The sequence below is a fragment of the Pinus tabuliformis genome, chromosome X (genome assembly GCF_031772625.1).
Source record: "Pinus tabuliformis cultivar Carrire ecotype Pingquan chromosome X, CPIR1, whole genome shotgun sequence".
NCBI classification, from domain to species: Eukaryota; Viridiplantae; Streptophyta; class Pinopsida; order Pinales; family Pinaceae; genus Pinus; species Pinus tabuliformis.
Genome location: NC_142308.1, coordinates 670,238,490 through 670,257,634, shown reverse-complemented (window position 1 = coordinate 670,257,634; position 19,145 = coordinate 670,238,490). Strand labels below are relative to the sequence as shown.

General features: G+C 43.2%; 2 protein-coding genes across 2 annotated transcripts in view; one reads left to right on the top strand and one right to left on the bottom strand.

The window, feature by feature from the left end:
- The window catches only part of LOC149141743 (uncharacterized), a 58,194-nt gene extending 46,926 nt beyond the window's left edge, over positions 1-11,268 (top strand). The window contains exons 3-4 of the mRNA XM_089448488.1: positions 10,950-11,046; positions 11,092-11,268. Coding sequence (XP_089304614.1) covers positions 10,950-11,046; positions 11,092-11,268 — 274 coding nt within the window. The remainder of the gene's footprint in view (positions 1-10,949; positions 11,047-11,091) is intronic.
- Positions 1-19,145, bottom strand: part of PHT4;5 (phosphate transporter 4;5) — a 467,442-nt gene that overhangs the window by 203,289 nt on the left and 245,008 nt on the right. Inside the window, 1 exon segment of the mRNA XM_089453117.1 lies at positions 12,058-12,094. Coding sequence (XP_089309243.1) covers positions 12,058-12,094 — 37 coding nt within the window.

The window sequence follows — 19,145 nt, the reverse complement described above, 5'->3', positions numbered from 1 at the left end:
GAGAAGATTTCTTGGAAGAAAAGCTTAAAGGAAAAGAAGAGACTTGTGAAGAACATGAGGCCGAAATAGTGTCTCTGAGAAAGGAGTTGGAGCAAATTAGAAAGGGCTGTAAAAGCTCTCAAATACTTGAGACTATTCTGAAAAATCAAAAACCTCAACATGACAAGTCTGGGATAGGTTTCAAAGGAGAATCCTCAAGCACTAAGAATAGTGCGAAAAGCTATGCCGATGCACTTCCCTGCAATCCAAAAGATGAAAAAGTATGTTATCCAAAGTGCATCCCAGATCCCAAGAATGAAGAGAGAATTACTCCAAAGAAGAATGTGGAGTCGAATCATGGACACTACAGCAAATACAAATCTGTGCTCCACCAAGGGCCCATCGCAAATCCACATAACGAGGGAGGAGTAATTCCCAGGAAGCAAATCGACTCAAACCATGGTTGCTTCAACAGGTACAAACCATCTTTCTTGGACATTGCTTTCACTGTAAAAACTTCGGTCATCAAGCCAGACATTGCATGGCTCGCAGAAGTGAAAAGACAAAGCTAAAGGACCGAATAATCAACTCATATGCCCCCAAAAGGCAAGGACAAATCAAAACCTTCAATTCATTTGATCCCTTGACCAAATTTGATCTGATTTACTCCTGCTACAATAATGGACACTATGAACAAGACTGCCCACTCAAAGGAAGAAAGACGAGTAGCAAGAACTCCAGCATGGATAAATGCAGCCTGGCTCTATATGCTCAAAATAATGGAAACCATTGGTTTGTGGATAGTGGGTGCTCCAGACACATGACAGGAGACAGAAGGAAGTTTGTCTCACACAGAAAAAAGGAAGGGAATGTGTCCTTTGGAAGCGGATCTGGAAGAATTGCAGGAAAAGAAACAATTACTCTGATCAATGGAAAAGGAAAAGCTCAAGATGCTCTGCTAGTTGACGGACTCAAACACAACCTCCTGAGTGTCAACCAAATCTGTGATCAAGGACATAAGGTTGTTTTCAGCACCAAAGACTGTGAAATAAGGAACTCTGCCTCAGGGGAACTCGTGGCAAAAGGAGTGAGAACATTAGACAACATTTACATTATGAACAAGATTCCAGAAAATAAATGCTACTTGAGTCAGACAGATGAGAGTTGGCTGTGGCAGAAGCGACTTGGACATACAAGCTTCAAAAATCTTATTAATATCAACAAGATCAAAGTTGTACGAGACACCCCAAGGCTGTTCAAAGTTCAAACCAAATCAAGGAGTATGTGGTCCATGTCAACATGGAAAGTAGACCAGATCCAGCCACAAGGCAAAGGAACTCTGTACATCGAAGCCCTTGGAGATCATCAATGCTGATGTGTGTGGGCCAACTAGAAATCAAGCACTCCAAGGAGAAAGGTACTTTGTGTTATTTGTTGATGATTATACTAGAATGATGTGGATATATTTCATAAAGTATAAATCTGAAACTTTTGAGTGTTTTAAGAATCTAAAATCCCTTGTAGAAAATGAAAAAGATTCCAAAATTAAGTGCCTCAGAATAGACAGAGGAGGAGAATTCACATCAAACGAGTTTAGTGAGTTCTATAATATTCGTGGAATTAAAAGAGAATTCTCTGCTGCCATAACACCTCAGCGAAATGGGGTAGTTGAAAGAAGAAACCGAACAGTCCAAGAAATGGCAAGAACTATGCTATTAGCAGCAGACTTACAGCCTAAATTCTAGAGAGAAGCAGTAGGGACAGCTGTCTATACATTAAATCGAACTCAATTAAGACCAAATTGTGAAAAAACTCCTTATGAGCTATGGAAAGGAAGACCTGCTTCGGTGAAGTACTTCAAGATCTTTGGAAGCAAGTGCTTCATAAAAATAAATGATGGTTCACCAGGAAAGTTTGATTCTCGGGTTGATGAAGGGATATTTCTTGGATACTCTACACAGAGCAAGGCTTACAAGTGCTACAATTATAGATTGAAGAAAATGGTGGAAAGCATTGATGTAAAGGTTGATGAAGATCTTCCAGAAAAGGAAATTGAAGAACATGAAGATGACTTTCTCATTGAAGAAGAAGAACCTAAAGAAGAAGAGATAGATGAGGAAGAAGAAGAAGAGGAAAGAGAACCACCTCATACCCCTTCAAAGATGAAGTATGTCAAAAGATATCATCCAAAAGAGCAGATCATTGGCGATAGAGATGAAGGTGTGCAGACTCGAAGAAGGATAACAATTACACCCAAGAGAAAAGTCATTGCCCTTCTATCTATGATAGAACCAGAAACATTTGCAGAAGCAAGTAAGGATCCTCATTGGGTAAAAGCCATGGAGGAAGAAATGTCCCAAATTGAGAAGAACAAGACATGGGAGCTGGTACCTCGTCCAAAGGACAAAAACATAATAGGAACCAAATGGGTGTTCAAAAATAAAATGAATGAGGAAGGACAGGTTATCAGAAACAAAGCAAGACTTGTCTGCAAAGGCTATTCACAAATTGAAGGAATTGACTTTGAAGAGACATTTGCACCAGTAGCCCGTATGGAAGCTATCAGGATGTTCTTAGCATTTGCTTGCTCAAAAGGATTCAAAATCTATCAAATGGACATGAAATCAGCATTTCTAAATGGGGAACTCAAGGAGGAAGTCTACATGGAGCAGCCAGAAGGGTTTGATCTAACAGCAGGAAAGGACTTAGTCTGTAAGTTGAAAAAGGCTTTATATGGGTTGAAACAAGCTCCTAGAGCTTGGTATGCAAGACGGGATCACTATCTACAACAACAAGGCTTCAAAAAGGGAGTGGCTGGGAGCAATCTATACATAAAGACAGATCAAGGTAAGTTACTAGTTGCTCTTGTCTATGTCGATGATCTGATTTTTGCTAGTAATAATGATGAAATGAGCCATGAATTTTCTCAAAACATGTCAAAAGAGTTTGAGATGTCAGAGATAGGAGAGTCGTCCCACTTCCTTGGACTTCAAGTATCTCAAACCAGAGCAGGATTGTGTATATCTCAAACCAAATATCTAAAAGACATGCTCAAAAAATATGGAATGGAGGACTGTGCACCCATGAGCACACCTATGACCACAAACTGCAAACTGAGCAAAGATGATGACTCCCCTCTAGTAGATGCAACTCATTACAGGTCAATGATTGGAGCCCTTCTATACTTAATAGCTACAAGACCAGACATAATGCAGGCAGTAGGAATGGTGGGAAGATTTCAATCTGCTCCCAAACAATCCCACTTATTAGCTGTAAAAAGAATTCTCAGATACCTGAAAGGAACTTCTGATTTCGGTCTTTGGTACCCAAAGAGCTCAACACTGACTGTCACTGCATACACCAATGCTGATTGGGCTGGAAGTATAGATGATCGGAAAAGTACTAGTGGAAATGCGTTCTTCCTAGGAGACTGTTTAGTATCCTGGCTTAGCAAAAAACAGTCATCCATATCATTATCCACAGCCGAAGCCGAGTATATTGTTGCAGCAGATTGTTGTACTCAGATACTATGGATGAAGGAAGCTCTAAAAGACATCGCCATATGTACAAATCAACCGATTACCGTATATTGTGACAACACAAGTGCTATCAGTCTCAGCAAAAATCCAGTGATGCACTCAAGAACCAAACACATACCAATCAAGTATCATTTCCTCCGTGAGCAAGTAGCTGAACAAAACATTGTTCTGGAATATATCAGTACTAAGGAACAGATAGTTGATATTTTCACAAAACCTCTTCCTCGAGAAGCATTTGAACATCTGCGTCAAAAGATGGGGGTTATCTCTTTATCATCACTCAAGTTCATTCATAAAGATGTAGCAGGACAGGGGGAGCAATTTGACAGGGGGAGTCCGTATGCATTCCTTTGTGATTGATGTCAAAGGGGGAGAGCAGAAGAATATTGCCATCAATAACAAAGGGGGAGATTGTTCGACACAGATTGTCATTGATGTCAATATGGAAATATTCAAGGAGCAGACAGAGCCAAGAGGAGCACACAGAGCTATCAGAGCCAAGAGGAGGAGACAGAGCCACCAGAGGAGCAAACAGCGCAAAGAGCAGACAGAGCCAATGGAGGCATGCAAATAAGTCATCGGAGAGCTTATATGCATGCAGGTAACAGCTATCGGGAGCCATCGGAGAAATGAAGGCAGCAAGACCTGTATATGCATTTAACGCAAATAGAGGCAGAAAGACTTGGGTATATAGACTTAACACTATCGGCGGGAAAATACACTATCGGAGGCGGATTGCGGACTTGAAACCTTATACACGGGAGCGCTGAGAAATATCGGGTCTGGTATCTCATATCACATCGCAAAAATGGAGTGGTCTGCGTTAACGCCAAGCCCTGACCCTGTGCGACTTGCGATCGCCGATAGCGATATCGCATCAGACCTCCGCCAAGGGCAACCCCCGATTGCGATGAACGTATGCGGACCCGCCGCTACATTACAATATGACTTAACCTGTCATCGCATCCGTCGCAGATCGCACGCTGTGAAGCCTTGCCATATGAAAGCGCCGATTGCGATAAGGCTGTGGACCCGACGGGCATATAAACCATGGTTTAATACCATATCGCATCCGGTCCATCGGTGCAGTGGAGGATCGGCCGTCGGCCATCGGCGGAGTCATGGGTCCGATATATAAAGGACCCCGGGAGTCACGAATCGCCGATTGCGATTTAAGCAATGGACCCGATACAGGAATAGACTGAACGTCAAGTAAATGGGGTGATTCATGGCGACACTAAATGTGTTGAGTTGAGAGGGTCCTCAACAAGTGAACGTTGGAGGGATTTAAGGAGCAAAAAAAATATTATTAATTATTGACTATTCAATGACCACAACCAATTATGAGTGCCTGCCACAACCCCATAGGGTTTTAGCCCACTAACTGGGGTTACTAACTTCAAACGCAAATAACTCTCAAACCATGAAGAACTTGGAGGAGTACCATATATCAACGGAAACATCTCGACGAGTACAATCCATCAAGAAGATATTTGACGCAAAATAATATGATTTGTCAAGTCAAAATTCCCTTGCAAGATCGAGGTAGGCCCTGGTGCTGCATCAGTTGACATCAATGACAACCACTGATCAACAAGTGTGACGCATGACAATGGAACAAGGGTGAGTAGTCACACCTCGCAGGCTATGTTGCACGAAACTTCTAGGAACCCGACGTTTCGGGCTGTACCCGTACCCGAAATGCCGAAACTTGGCTGAAACTTGGCCGAAACTCGACCATCATGTAATCATCTATGATAGTTAATATAGACTTGTTTTTCCTTCTAAATTGTCATCTATGGTTCTTATTCCCTTTTTTCTTGCAAGATAATGTGTTATTCACTTATTTATTTATATATACATATATGACGTTTCGACCAATGTTTCTATTTTTGGGAGGTGACATTTCTAAACGTACCCATTTCGGAAACTCCGAAACGTTTTCGGTGTTTCGTGCAACTTAGGTCGCAGGCCTATTGCAGCGACTTCCCATTCCGCAAGGGAAATGGGAGAGCATATCAATGGATTTCATTACCGGGTTGCCCACAGTATAGGGCAAAGACTGCATTTATGTAGTGGTGGACCGCCTGACAAAGTTTGCTCATTTCTTCACCATTTCAGCCTAGTACTCGGCCTCACAAGTGGTCGAATTGTTCTTCAAGGAGGTGTTTCAGCTACATGGTCTCCCAAAGACCATTGTCAATGACCGAGACAGCTGATTCATGGGTGGATTTTGGTAGGAGTTGTTTCGGTTGGTGGGTACTGAGCTCACTCCAAGTACCAATTATCACCCTCAGACAGACGGGCAAACAGAGATAGTTAACAAGTGGTTGGAGGGCTACTTGCGTAACTATGTGACAGGACAACAGAGAGCATGGATACAGTGGTTGCACTTGGGTGAATACTGCTACAACACTACATACCACATGGCCATAGGTATGTCACCATTTTGAGCCTTGTATGGTTATGATGTGTTGTCTTTTGCTGACGTTATGTTTGGAGACAACAAGGCCCCAAGGGCCAAGGACTGGATACAGGAGAGCCAACACATCTTGAGGGCTCTTAAAGACAACATGCGGATGGCCCAAAACCAGCAGAAGCTTTATTCAAACAAGGGCAAAGTTGAAAGGTAGTTCAAAGTAGGGGACTTGGTCTTCTTGAGGCTTCGACCATATTGGCAGTCTACACTAAAACAGAAAGGGGCTGAGAAGCTCAACCCCGCTTCTATGGACCATACCATATCACTTAGAGCATGGGGGAGGTAGCATATGAGCTGAAGCTACCCCCAGGGAGCCGAGTGCACAACATCTTTCATGTGTCTTGCCTGAAGAAGGCATTGGAACAACAGGTTACAGCAGCGACATTGCTACCCCCATATGGACGATGAGGGGCATTTGATGTTGGAACCAGAGGATGTTTTGGATACCAGGGAGAGGCATTTGAGAAACAAGATCATCAAGGAGTTTATGATCAGATGGAGGAATTTGCCAGATGAGGATGCCCCCTGGGAGGGGTAGAGGATACTCCAACATCCTTCATTGTAGTTGCTTGAGGACAAGCAACATTTTGGCGGGGAGGACTGTGATATTCCCCCTTAGTACTTTGCTAAGTAAATATCAATTTTTCTCATTTTTGGTTTATTGCACGGATGCACTTAGGAAAAGTGGGCTTAGAGGACCCACATTTGACTTTTAGCTTAAGAGGCACTCAAACATTAGAGCTAGAGGAAAAATTGCGACTTTGGTGGAGCGCAGTGTTTTTAAAACCGGAACCGGTGACCGGACCGATCCACCTAATGAACCGGTTTACCGACCGGAACCGGTCTAACCGGGACTGGTTTGGTCTAAACGAACCGGTTTTTAAAAAATACATTAAATAATTAATTTTTAATGAAACAAAACTATTTTTAAGATGTAAAACCATGATTCCAAGCCAATAGAGACAAAATATGCAAAGTTTGCTCATTTATATACCATGCAAAGGTGAATATATCAAAATGGCACCGAGTGCAATACATATCATCGACAAAATAGCAAAATACATAAGAAATGAGGCTCTAAATGGCCTATAAAGTCCAAAAACAATGCTGCAAGCTATGAGGCCATTGGCCTACTACAAGTCTACAGTGTACAAATGATCAATCATCAAGTCCATCACCACTACTAGACACAGGATCATCATCAGGAGCTACATAGACATCATCTGGTTCAGAGTCTGAGGATGCCTCTGCCTCATCTGCAACATCAGTATCAATGCCACCAATGACAATAGAAGTGGACCTAATGGAAGCACGAGTTTGTCGACCTGCACGACTAGTGCCTTCCATTGGTTCCTTGCCTTTCCTTGATGCTGCTACTGATCCTGGTTCTGATGCCGCCACATAATCTGCCTCATCCTCCGCTAAAGCCATGTCGATATCAAAATCAGCCTCAAACACAGGATCTTCAGTCTCCTCCACCCATTCTGATGTTGGATCAATATCGTCCAACACAATGGGATCTAGATCAGGTGATTTGCTCATCATTTGGTTCCTCCTCAGTCGAAGGTTGTATTGCACAAAAACAAGATCATTTAACCGTTTTTGTTCAAACGGTTTCTCTTCTTCGTGTGTATGCGCTCAAAAACAGACCAATTGCGCTCACAACCTGAAGCACTGCAAGTTTGACTGAGGACTCTAATTGCAAACCTTTGCAATTGAGGACACTGGCCACCAAATGACTCCCACCAATGTGCTGCAAAGAAAAAGACAATAATTAGTAACTTAGTTTATAATTTGAATTGTAAAGAACGTAAACAATTTTAACTTGAAATGAAAAACAAAATGGAAATTGGAATTGCTTACCTGGCTGGTCCACATCCCTTGCCATCTTTGCCAAGTTTTTGCCAAAAGTACCACTTGCTTGATTGAAAATAGTAAGTTGTCTATGTATTTCCAACTGGTCTACATGGTTAGGGACCATGCGCTCCAAGCAATCAATCAATCCAGCTCTGACCTCCCCATCATGCTGATCTCCTAGCCGATTTTTAGAGTGATACCTTGGGTTCAAAAAATACCCAGCTGCATGTATAGGACGATGGAGTTGATTGTTCCATCTGTTATCAATGATCTCCCATATACGGCCATATTTAGCTAACCTGTCATTGTAAGTTGCCCGTATCTGCTCCTTTGCCTGATCCATAGCTTCATAAATGTAGCCCATGGCCAATCTTTCCCCATCCACCAACCTTAGCACCTTAACAAGGGGCTCGGTAATTTTCACAAGCTCTACAGACCTTTTCCAAAAATAAGTGTCTAACACTTTCTTTTTGGTGTCTTTTCCATCTGGTCTACGAGCCCACCGAGATTCAGACCATTCTTCAGAGGAAAACATTTTCTGTCCATAAACCGGCCGGTTTAGGACGGAACCGGCCGGTTTGCTATAAACCGGCCGGTTCCGCCCTAAACCGGCCGGTTTTTACCGGTTAGGGCCGTTTTTTGGGCACACAAGGGTATAAACCGGGTTAGATAGGCCGGTTCGGACCGGCCAGGCCTCCAACCGGCCGGTTAGACCGGTTACCGGTTTTTGTGGCCGGTTTTTAAAACTATGGTGGAGCGTGGGGGCCACCACAAGAGAATTTCGGCCCACATGGGAAGTATGCTCTCATTGAGGCAGAATTGGTGTGAGGAGTTCGATGTGGGCCCACATGGGCGATTTTGGAGGCAGCTTGACAAAAGGAGGAAGAGACGCTCATTTTGCTCAATCATCCATCATTCACAACATTGTCTAAGAGACAAGAGCACGCTTGAGATGAAGCCAAGTGTACAAGTGTTTTTTAGCACACGAGTGTCTCTGAGTGGAGATCTCATCCCTTGCTTCGGTGGACTTCGAGTGCTAGCCCAAGGAGGGAGTTTCACCTTGCCATTTTCGCACTACCAGCAGGAGGATCGAATTTTTGGGAGAGAGGCAGCTACAACAGCACAGGGGTTGTGCAGTGTTTTATGGAAGCACTTCGGGAGGTGGAGGAGTGAATTGGGGATCGGGCTGAAACTTTGAGTGAAGGCCTGGGGGAGATTTTGAAGAGCATTGCAGCCATTTTGGCGACCATTTGCAGCAGAAATTACAGGTGGGTCGAATTACCCAACAGTTGAGCCATAGAGGGGAAATAGGGCCGAATTTTCGAAGTCAAGCAAAGGCCAATTCCTTCGTGGGTATTCTGGGTATTTGGTGGAGAGGCTGGGATTAACTTCCCAGAATTTTTTGAGCACCGAAGAGGGCCCTAGTTGCAGATCCATTCAGTCAGCAACGTATTTCTGGGCATCTTCAGCACAGATGCTTGAGCAACATAGCAGAGGGTGTCTTATTTGTCATTTGGGGCATTGCTAGCTTGCCTTGAGCAAGCCCAGGTTCACTCATTCCATCACCTTATTGTACACCCATTTTCATTAATAAAAAGAGCTTAGCAACGCAGTTTTGCTGCGAATTTGTGATTTGATTGTTTGTCACTGTTTTATGGTGTTTTTGTCACTGTTTTATGGTGCTTTTGTCTATATTTACTGTTAATTTTTCCTTAGGGATATCACACATTGAATGAATTTTGATGTTTGGATTATTTTCTCATGTCTTGGAGCTTCTTGAATGGCAAATTTTGGATGGTTGGATATATTCCTATACATGTAAGTACAATTTAATGTTATTCTTTCTTTCTATTTTTGTCACATACATTGTTGTTGGGATTTCGCTATGCTAGGGCTTATTTGCTGCATCTCTTTATGTGAAGTTGTGGAAATTTTGTTTCTGGATAGTGAATGCCTCATGTATGGGCCATGTATAATGAATGAATGTTCCTATGAATGTTTCATTACTGAAATTCATCTTGATAAAACATCTATCTTGCAAAACGAAGTATAAAGTCTTTGAAGCTTCTTTTGTTGTTGCCCTAGTGCTAAGCGAAGTTGTCTTTGAGGCCTCCTTGACCTACAAAATTCAAAAGTCCATAGTCATAATTCTACCTGACTCCAATCTCCCCAAAGAATTACGCACTGGTCCACCCAAAGGTGATCACCTTAAACCTTATTCATTCTACTTCCTCCCCTTTTCTAGGCCTAGCCCATTAGGTCCCCTAGGGCATCATTTATCTTGCAAACCACCGATGAAAAAAAATCAATCTCTTGGCCCCTACTGCACTGGTGTGTCTCCTAGGTACCCTCCAATTTTGAATAAATTCCGACAGTGGGATTTTGAGATATCTCAAACCCTAGCCTTGAGATTTAATCTTGCCCTTCGTTTCCTCAGGCTAGAAGCCTCATTGGGACCCTCACATTGTCTTGCATTAAAAATTCTTTCTTTGGTCCCTTTCTCCCTCCGGAATAGGTCAAGCATATCATTGGTTGCTAAACACTACCCCCTTGACCTACCCCCCAGGTCCACTTGGTCCCGTGTGGTCCCATACACTATTAAGGGTCAAGGATCACTTGGAAGCCAAGCTTTCACAAGGATTGCAAGGCCTAGGAACCTCCATTATAAGATACATACCCTAAACCTTAACCTTGAAGTTCCCCTTGAGCCCTTCCTTGAGAGCCTTAAACCTTGCCTCCAAAACAAGCAAGCCACATATTTGAACCTCTCTGTGAATAGGCTTACAGGATCACCCCTCACCCTATCATTGGTCTATCGACTCTATCCATTTCATGATCCTCATCATAACGGGTCTCCTCCCATTGGTGAAAGTCCGTAAAGAGCAGGGAGCCTTAGCCGAGGTGACAGTGGATTATTGCTCCATTGTTGCCCTTAACCTACTAGTAACTCTTCAAGGATCCCCATTTAGGACCCCTGCTAGTTTGAGTGGTAACAGGTCGTTCCTTAGGTATTTTCTAGGAATTTCTGATGATTTGCAGAGCTAGTTGGGAGGCCATACTCCAAGCCGAATTTTGCTACTTATGGGCATGCGCAGGGGCAAACTAGCAGGGCCTCCACAGTCACTGAGGCATGGAGCTTGTGTGGGAGAGAAGGACAAGAATTTGGAGCTGAAAATTGCAGGGAGTCATAAGGTAAATTGGTGGAGAAATTTCTTAGTATTTTGGCATCAATTGCAGTTGGATTTCTGGTGGTGCGTATTTGCTGGTGGTGAGCCAATTACGCCCTATTTTGTGGGAATTTTGGAGCAGTGGAGTTGGGCTGAAAGCTTTCTGGGTTTTTGTGGGTTTATTGAGGAGAGCCTACAACCAATTTTGCAAAATTTTTCTGAGAAATCTAGAGAGGTCAAATATTAGTTCTAGTTCAGCTAGAAGCAACAAATTCGTTGGGCCAGCGCAAGGGTTGGAGGAAAAGCTATATTTCGTACTTCGGTAGAGCTCTCTCTCACCTAGGACTTGTCTAGCTTGCTTTGGCAAGCCCAGGTGCACTTGTCCCAACTTATCATACCCATTCCGTGATGATTAATTATATGGCTCAGATTGTTTGGAGAAAATTGCTAGTGTATTGTTTTTGTTTCCTATGTTTTGATTTTTGGTTGCATGCTTTGAATTTTATGTCTATTACCGCTTAAATTTCAGTTACGAATATTACATAGTATGAGAACTATCTTAAGTCCTTTGGACTAAATTTATTTGCAAAGACTAGATAGGACCAAATTCTATATGTTTATGTTCCCACAATGGATATTTTGACCTTCTATCAAGTAATAGTCATGAAGGTTTTCGCAGTTACCATTCACATGTGTATCTATTATATTTGGATCATTTCATGCCTAAAGTTTGTAAAAGTGTTTTATATGCAATGTATTGTCTTCATTCATTAGAAGTTACATGATTATGAATGCAAACATTTGACAATAAGTATAAAAATTACAAAAAAAGGATTTCCACATCAAGCATTTGGCATCCCTCATTAAATGACATAAACAAAAAGATGTTGACTTGTGTCTTCATGTCCTACAAAGTTTGCAAGTGTTTTATGTAAATTGTTCACAACTACATAGGCTTAATGAGTTTGTTTTTCTCCATTTGTAAATCATGACACGATATTAGTTACCAAGAGACAAAAAAATTTGGGAAACTTACCAATGCTGCATTAGTCAAATTGAGATGTAGCTCCTCACTGCAAGCATAGAAAATGAATGTTCAGCCTATCTAAAGTTATTCTCTTTACGCTTTTGGCCTACTTTCAAGACATGATCTCATACGATATTAATAAATTAGTAGTGATTTCTATTTTGGAAGAGGAACATTTGTTTTTCAAGCCAAATACATCGAAGCCAAATTTAAAAATAATGTAATCATAGTAAACTACAAACATGTACACACTATGAGATGAGAAATATCTAGGTTCTAGCATTTGAGAAAATGAAAACTCATAGATGACCAAATAGCCATTGTATATAAATACCAAAAAGTAAATGCTATAGTCTAGTAGAAATGGATAAAAAATGTAAAGAACAATCACTAAGAGCAAATTATGATTGTAATCTTTCATGACTTTATATCAATACAAAGACATTAAATTCTTTTTTCCCCTCACTAAGACCAAATTATGATTGTAATCTTTTATGACTTTATATTAATACAAACACATTAAATTATTTTTTCCCCTCGAAAGCACACCAAAATTGGCTCAGTAGGTATGAATTAAACGAAATTTTTGTGCATCCATTCTCTCTTATATAAGGTTGAAGCTAATTGCTTAAATTTCGATTTAAATAAATGGGATAACCAAATTGTCGTCTCACAACATATTGGTTAATTAGGTATGCAATTTTTCCATCTTGGTGTTAGCAAGGCATCTAGTGTAATATTCCAAATTGAAATTTATAGCAATAATAGACGCATGAATTCAGCTAAAGTAAATAAATTTTACTACACATGCACCAATCAATTAACACAAGAAATAGGGCGAATAAGCTGAGCCATTTTATTAATTCATATGGATAAATCAAGTACAATAGCTGAGGACAATAGAACTTGGACTTTCTACTACAAGCACGCCAAACCCAGGTGGAAGGATGTAGTTTGAAATGCTGGAAATGGCCCCAACTAATAGCTTGCACGACCCAGTAAACTGTTACTGCTGTTGAAGTGGAACTGCCGTTTTGGGCCTCTAAATTGTTTAGAAAATTCTGGAAAATTAACTGAAGGCTCCTCACAAGGAACCCAGAAAAACCCATAAGAAGATCACAAACCCATGTGGTAAATTGGCTAGCCCAAATAACTACACCATGTTTTAGGAAAATTAGTGTCGCTGGCTAGAGAAAATTCTTTGTTTTTGCCCTCAAACATGCCCAGAAAATTCTAAGAAATTAACTAGTGCCTGTCCTCATAAAACCCATCAAAACCTAGAAAGGGTTCGGGCTGGTTCTAACATGCCTAATTGACCCCAATTTGTGTGTGGACCTCTAACTGGCTAGCAAAACTAGTTGTAGATGAAATATGCTACAAAATGCTCCAAATCTCTCCTAGAAAATCTCCTTCCCACCAGGTTACTTCCTCCCAAATTTTCCCTTATTCCTCCGTAGCCACACCATAGATTCTTCTTGCCCAAGTGATTGTGCAACAATGCCTAGTGAGCCCCTGCGCATGCCAAGAATTGGAGCAACTTAGCTCTCTAGAACGCCTCACCAATAGACCTACAATTTGACAAGAAACTCTAGCCCTTTTTGTGGAAAAATTTGATGCTAATTCACTGGCTTAAATTCCCCTTTTTGCTGGCCCTTCCAAGAGCCACGAAATTCTCTCCTTCGCCCAAGGGAAACTCGCTCCAACTGAAGGAAAGGGCTGTAGGTATGCCTAATGGAAACTCTAAATTGAGCTCCCCAAATTGCCTCACTAGGGAGACACTCGAAGTTCTCCGAAATGAGGGTGGAATTCTCGCTCGGGAAATCCTTGTGCTAAACAACACGGTTGTCTTGGCTAAACAACTCAAGAGAACTAAGGTTTGAATTGTGAAATGACCAAAAGATGCCAAAGTGAGGCCCTCAAGCTCTATTTATAATTTGCTGGCCTCCTATACCCTTGTGGACCCACTCTCTCTCTCTCTCCTAATTCGCACTTCCTTCTCTTTTCTCTCTCCTCCAAGAGTGCGAGTTCCCTCCTTGGGTCGAATTTCTCTTTCTTGTGGCCCCCACATTCCACTAGAGCTACAGTTTTCCCTTTTTCTCCTAAGTCCCAATTTTGGAATTGACTCCTCTTCCAAAAATCGCCATTAATGCAGAAAATCAAAATTGGAGATATTACAGTCCTTCCTACCACAAATTGCTTATCCTCAAGCAATGCCTTAGCAAGCGCCCTCTCTAACTATTGATCACCACTATTACCACCAATAATACCAGGGTCCCAAATGTGCCACTGAGTCATCCCCGGTCTCTGCGCTGTCTTGATATGAAGGAATCCCTTGATACCCGAATCCCAAGCCATCCAGGTCATTATGAAGCGACCCATGCTCCACTCACTGTCCCACCAAGTATAAGTACCAGAAAGCCTTTGTATACTTACAACAAGTAGAGCATCATGATAATGTAGGACTTTGTCCAACTCCCCATGAAGTTGCCCTACCGAGTAGTCCACCTCACGCACCCCGAGAGTAAACTCATGAAGATACAACCCAAGCTTTGTGCGAATGAAGCCTCTCCTATATGAGCTCCTCCTGATATCCTCTTGTTGACCAACCTACCATGATGATGAAGTCCCCCATGCGATCAGCGAGACACTAAATCCCAATGGAAGATTTGAGTGAACTCCCCCTGTAGCAGCCAAGTCATCCCTAAAGGTTGTTGAGCTGTCAAGTACTGTGATGCTTGGGTCCCATGCTAGTCTCGGAAGGAAATTGTCCTACTGAACGTGTGACACTTTGGTCATGATTGACCACCTAATATGCTCGTACCAAAACCTCCTCTCCTGTAACTCTCCAACATAATATATGTGATGATCAAGGCGATGCCGAACCTGCCAAGGTGACTCAGCAATGCCCGCGCCTGTCACTCCATGGTTGGCCCCAATCCTGAACAACCACCTACCTCGCCATATGATGAAGACCTCGGCAATCCCCCATATGTCAACCTGATAGTGAATCGGATCACCTGCTATCCTGACCGTAGTCACTAAGTAATGGAGTGTCCTACCGACCAACTAGATCCCTCGATCCCATAACCATACTAGAGGTCCATAACTCCCCATCCTCACTGCCTGCTGTTGTGACATGTTGTTGGTTGTTGGGACCCCTTTGTGCCTCATCTCTGACCCCTTTATGTATCAAATGGATGGGAACCCAACATCAAGAATCTGTCCCGCGTATGACAAAGTGCTCTGCTCTGGCCAGACCACACAGTGGAATCTATTATCCCAACTCTTGATGATGTACCTGGATACTGCTTGGAGCCTAGGCATCCTCCTAACGACGACTACAATCCCCTGTACCTCGTGCTCACTTAACAACTCGAGTTGTCCTGTCCATAGTGCACCCTACAGCTCACTCACGATCACCTCCCTAAGCCTGCACCCGTCAGCTCGTGCCCTGACCAAATGCCATCACTAAGAAGTCTCTCCCTGGAGACTTTGTGTCCCAACTAACTGTCTCAAGCGAAACTCGTGTCCTGTTGCTCGTGATGAAGGTATCAAGGGACAACATCCAACTTATTTGTGCATGCAAATAATGTAGAAGTGAGAGAGGCGCGCGAGTCCCATGGATATCATCAAATGATGCTCATCTGAGTCCTCATCGATCATGGGTGAACTATACCTGATGGCATGCCTGTCATCTCTATCAAGAGGTCTCCCTAGTGTTAACGCTTCAAAATCCCAATGGGAAGCATCACACTGACTACATATGACCAAGCATCCCTGCACTCCCCTGCATAAGGACATGTATCTCCATGCCCCTTGGCACGCGACTGCACCTTGTCACACACCTCTGTGTACTGCTAGACACCACTACCAACCACCATATCACCTTGAATCATCTAGTATCCCTCATGTGATGAAGTAGTCGTCACTCCATGCGAAACCTCGAGGTGGTGTGAATCACTCCTCCTACTCCACAGTGCAAGCATGTACAACACGAAACTCCTCCATGCACCTTTGTGCTCTTCTACAGAAGACCGAACTCTGTGGCATGACTTTGCGCACCATGAAACACCTACGCCAACTATTGCACCACCCTGCATCCTCGACCATCCCACATGCGTCAATGCATCCACTACTCTATTAGTGAATCCACCATGATGTGGGCTACACCTCCTCATCTGTCCTGGTAGACTTGAGCTGCCTAGCTCCTCACATGCTAATGGGAACGATACTACTGTGCTTGGCGTCAGTAGCTCTTGTGTCCAATATGCCAATAAGAGAGCATCATCTCCATACAATGCCCTGTCTAATGGCATGTTGATGTTCCCTCCTCTAACCAACCCCTGCCATAGTATGTTGATCATCCTACAAGCCCATGTACGCCCAACATCCCCGAACAACCCGCAGAGTCTGCATGCTCCCTTGTCAATCCAACTCAACACTAGTGTTGATGGAGAGCTAAAAGTGTGTGGGTGCTCAGTGACTGGATTCATCACACTACTAATACCATCACTAACCAAGCCCATTTTGTGATGGGGAATCCCACTTGGATCCCAACAACAATCTGGCCCTCACACTCCTGTAGTAACCAACGACCCCTACTGGACTATACTCTTGGCCATGAATATATCCAGGCACCTAGCTGGTTACACCGGATACCAACTCAATATCTCTCGCCATCCAACCCCAAGAGAGGGATTTAATGCACGTACATTCTTGCACTAAACAAACCCTCCATCTAGCGAATATTGCACCCTACGCATCTCATGTTACCTCATCTCACTGGTCTGGTCAACACCTATAACCTGACTAGGTGACATGGCCTCTCTCTCATCAACGTGCAGAGGCAACCTACTAATGCCACAGGCCCCATCTATGTATGTCTGTAGAGGGCCGCTCTGACTCTCCAATGTGCACTCTAGCAGGACCATTAGGGAATCCAACCATTCCCCAACGCGAGTTAGTTTGGTCGCGAACTCGGCACAAACTACTCTCATGCCCTCTAGCTCCTCGTTCTGCTATAGAATGGCCTTTTGTACTGTCGTGGCCTTCTTCTTCAATGCTAGAAGGTTGGCTTGGAACTAATGAAACTGATGTGGGCGGCCACCATCTAATACCACTATATCCCCTAGTACCTCATCAATGGTGAATATGTCTCTCGATACCTCGCCAATTTGTTGTGCGCTGCTCAGGGTGATGCTCAGTGTGGAGTACTACTAGAGCACAATCCTTGCTAAGAGGGAATGTTGGTTTGGGGTAGCATCGGATGTGCTATAGCCATGAAAATTGGTGGAGAGGCTAAAGCACATGAGAACTCCAAGACCCAGAAATAGTTTGGACAGATTGTACCCGATTTGGGAGATATTAAAATAATTCATATTTTTAATGGAGTTCCTAAGTCTAAACTTAGGAAAAATAAAATATTAACGGGTATTAATATAAAATTGTGTTAGAAGGTTCCAAAAGACATGGATCAAGCCAAATCTAATCTTAGCCATTGATTAGAGATGTAATCTCGATCGTTGAAGGACCAACAGGAAAAGTATAAGAAGAGGCTTGAGGGTCAGTTGGAGAATACACCAGAGTGATCAGTCATTCATTTTGCTAGAGCGAGGTTGCTAAGCAAAGTTGAATCAATGATCAGCAGCGAGGGGCAGTGAGTACGAGGCAGAGAGGCAGAGACAATACTGAGAGACCAGCGCAAAAGCAGAGAGAGCGAGAGCAGCAGCTAGTCCAGGCTACGCAGAGCCCAGCAGAGACAGCGCAAAGGCCAGAGGGACTGCATCATCCACACAGAGGCTGCTGGAGTGACGCAGAGGGTCCCAGAGGCTACACAGTGCCTCAGAGGGCTGACGCAGAGGGTCCTGGGGCTGACGCAGGTCAGCAGGAGGCTGACACAGAGGCCAGAAGGGCCAACGCTGAGCTTCAGTTGTGCCGGAGAGGGTTTCGTGGGACAGGTTTTCTGAATACCTGTTTCTGAATATAGAGGTATTGTTGCCGTGTATTTTTCTTTGTCAGGTGAGCCGGTTAGGCACCCAGTTGTACTCAGATAGACTGCATAATAATATAACCCTCTGAATAGCTACATCGGTTTTCCCGCATTGGGTTTTTCCGAGGACATTTGTCCAAAAATAACGGTGTCACTTGTGTGCTTGTTTTCTTTCAGTTGATGATCTGTAGATGTTGTGACTGTATTGTGTTTATTTCGGTATTTAAATGTATTAAATAACTTGTTTGAATTTAAACAAGCAGAAGAAATAAACCAACAGAATATAGATTAATTTTCTAACGGCTAGACTTAGAAAATTCAACAGGGTAACCCACAATTTTGTAGATGTCTAGATGGTGGAGAGGAGGGGCATACACACAGAGACATTTAAGGGCTTCTCTGTCTTGGTGCTAGGAGATTGCACTATGCAATGCACCAGATACGTTCTCGGGATGACAGTGGTGATGGGGAACTATTCGATGACAGACCACTTCTTTGTGGTCAATGTTGCAGACAACAATGTGGTGCTCGGTGTTCAATGGCTCTACTCTTTGGGGCATGTTACCACTGATTGGAAAAAATTGGAGATGGACTTCACAGGGCTAGATGGGAAGTCGGTTTTGTTGAGGGGCATGCATTCATATCGCCCATAGACAGTGTCAGTGCACAGGATGGTGGCAAACTTCAGATATGGGGATATAGAGTGGGCTTTAGAGCTCAAGATATCTAATGCAGGGGGCGGGCCCAAACCACTACACCTAGATGTCTAGGCCATTCTAGACAGATACACAACAGTGTTTGGAGACATCCCACCAGGGCTATGTGATATTCCCACTTAGCAATATTGCTAAGGGGAAAATATCAATTTTGCTAAATTTTTCATATTTTGCATTTACACTTAGGAAAAGTGGGTTATGGAACCCCACTTGAGTTTTGGAGCCAAGGGAAAGCCCAACTTAGGAGAAAAAGAGAAAATCGAAATGTTGGTGGATGGTGGGGACCACTCAAGGGGAAAATACGGCCCCCCTTGGAAATACACATTCCTTGGAGGGAAATGATTGGAAGTTCAATGGTTGGGCCCCACATGGGAATTGGGAGGCATAATGAC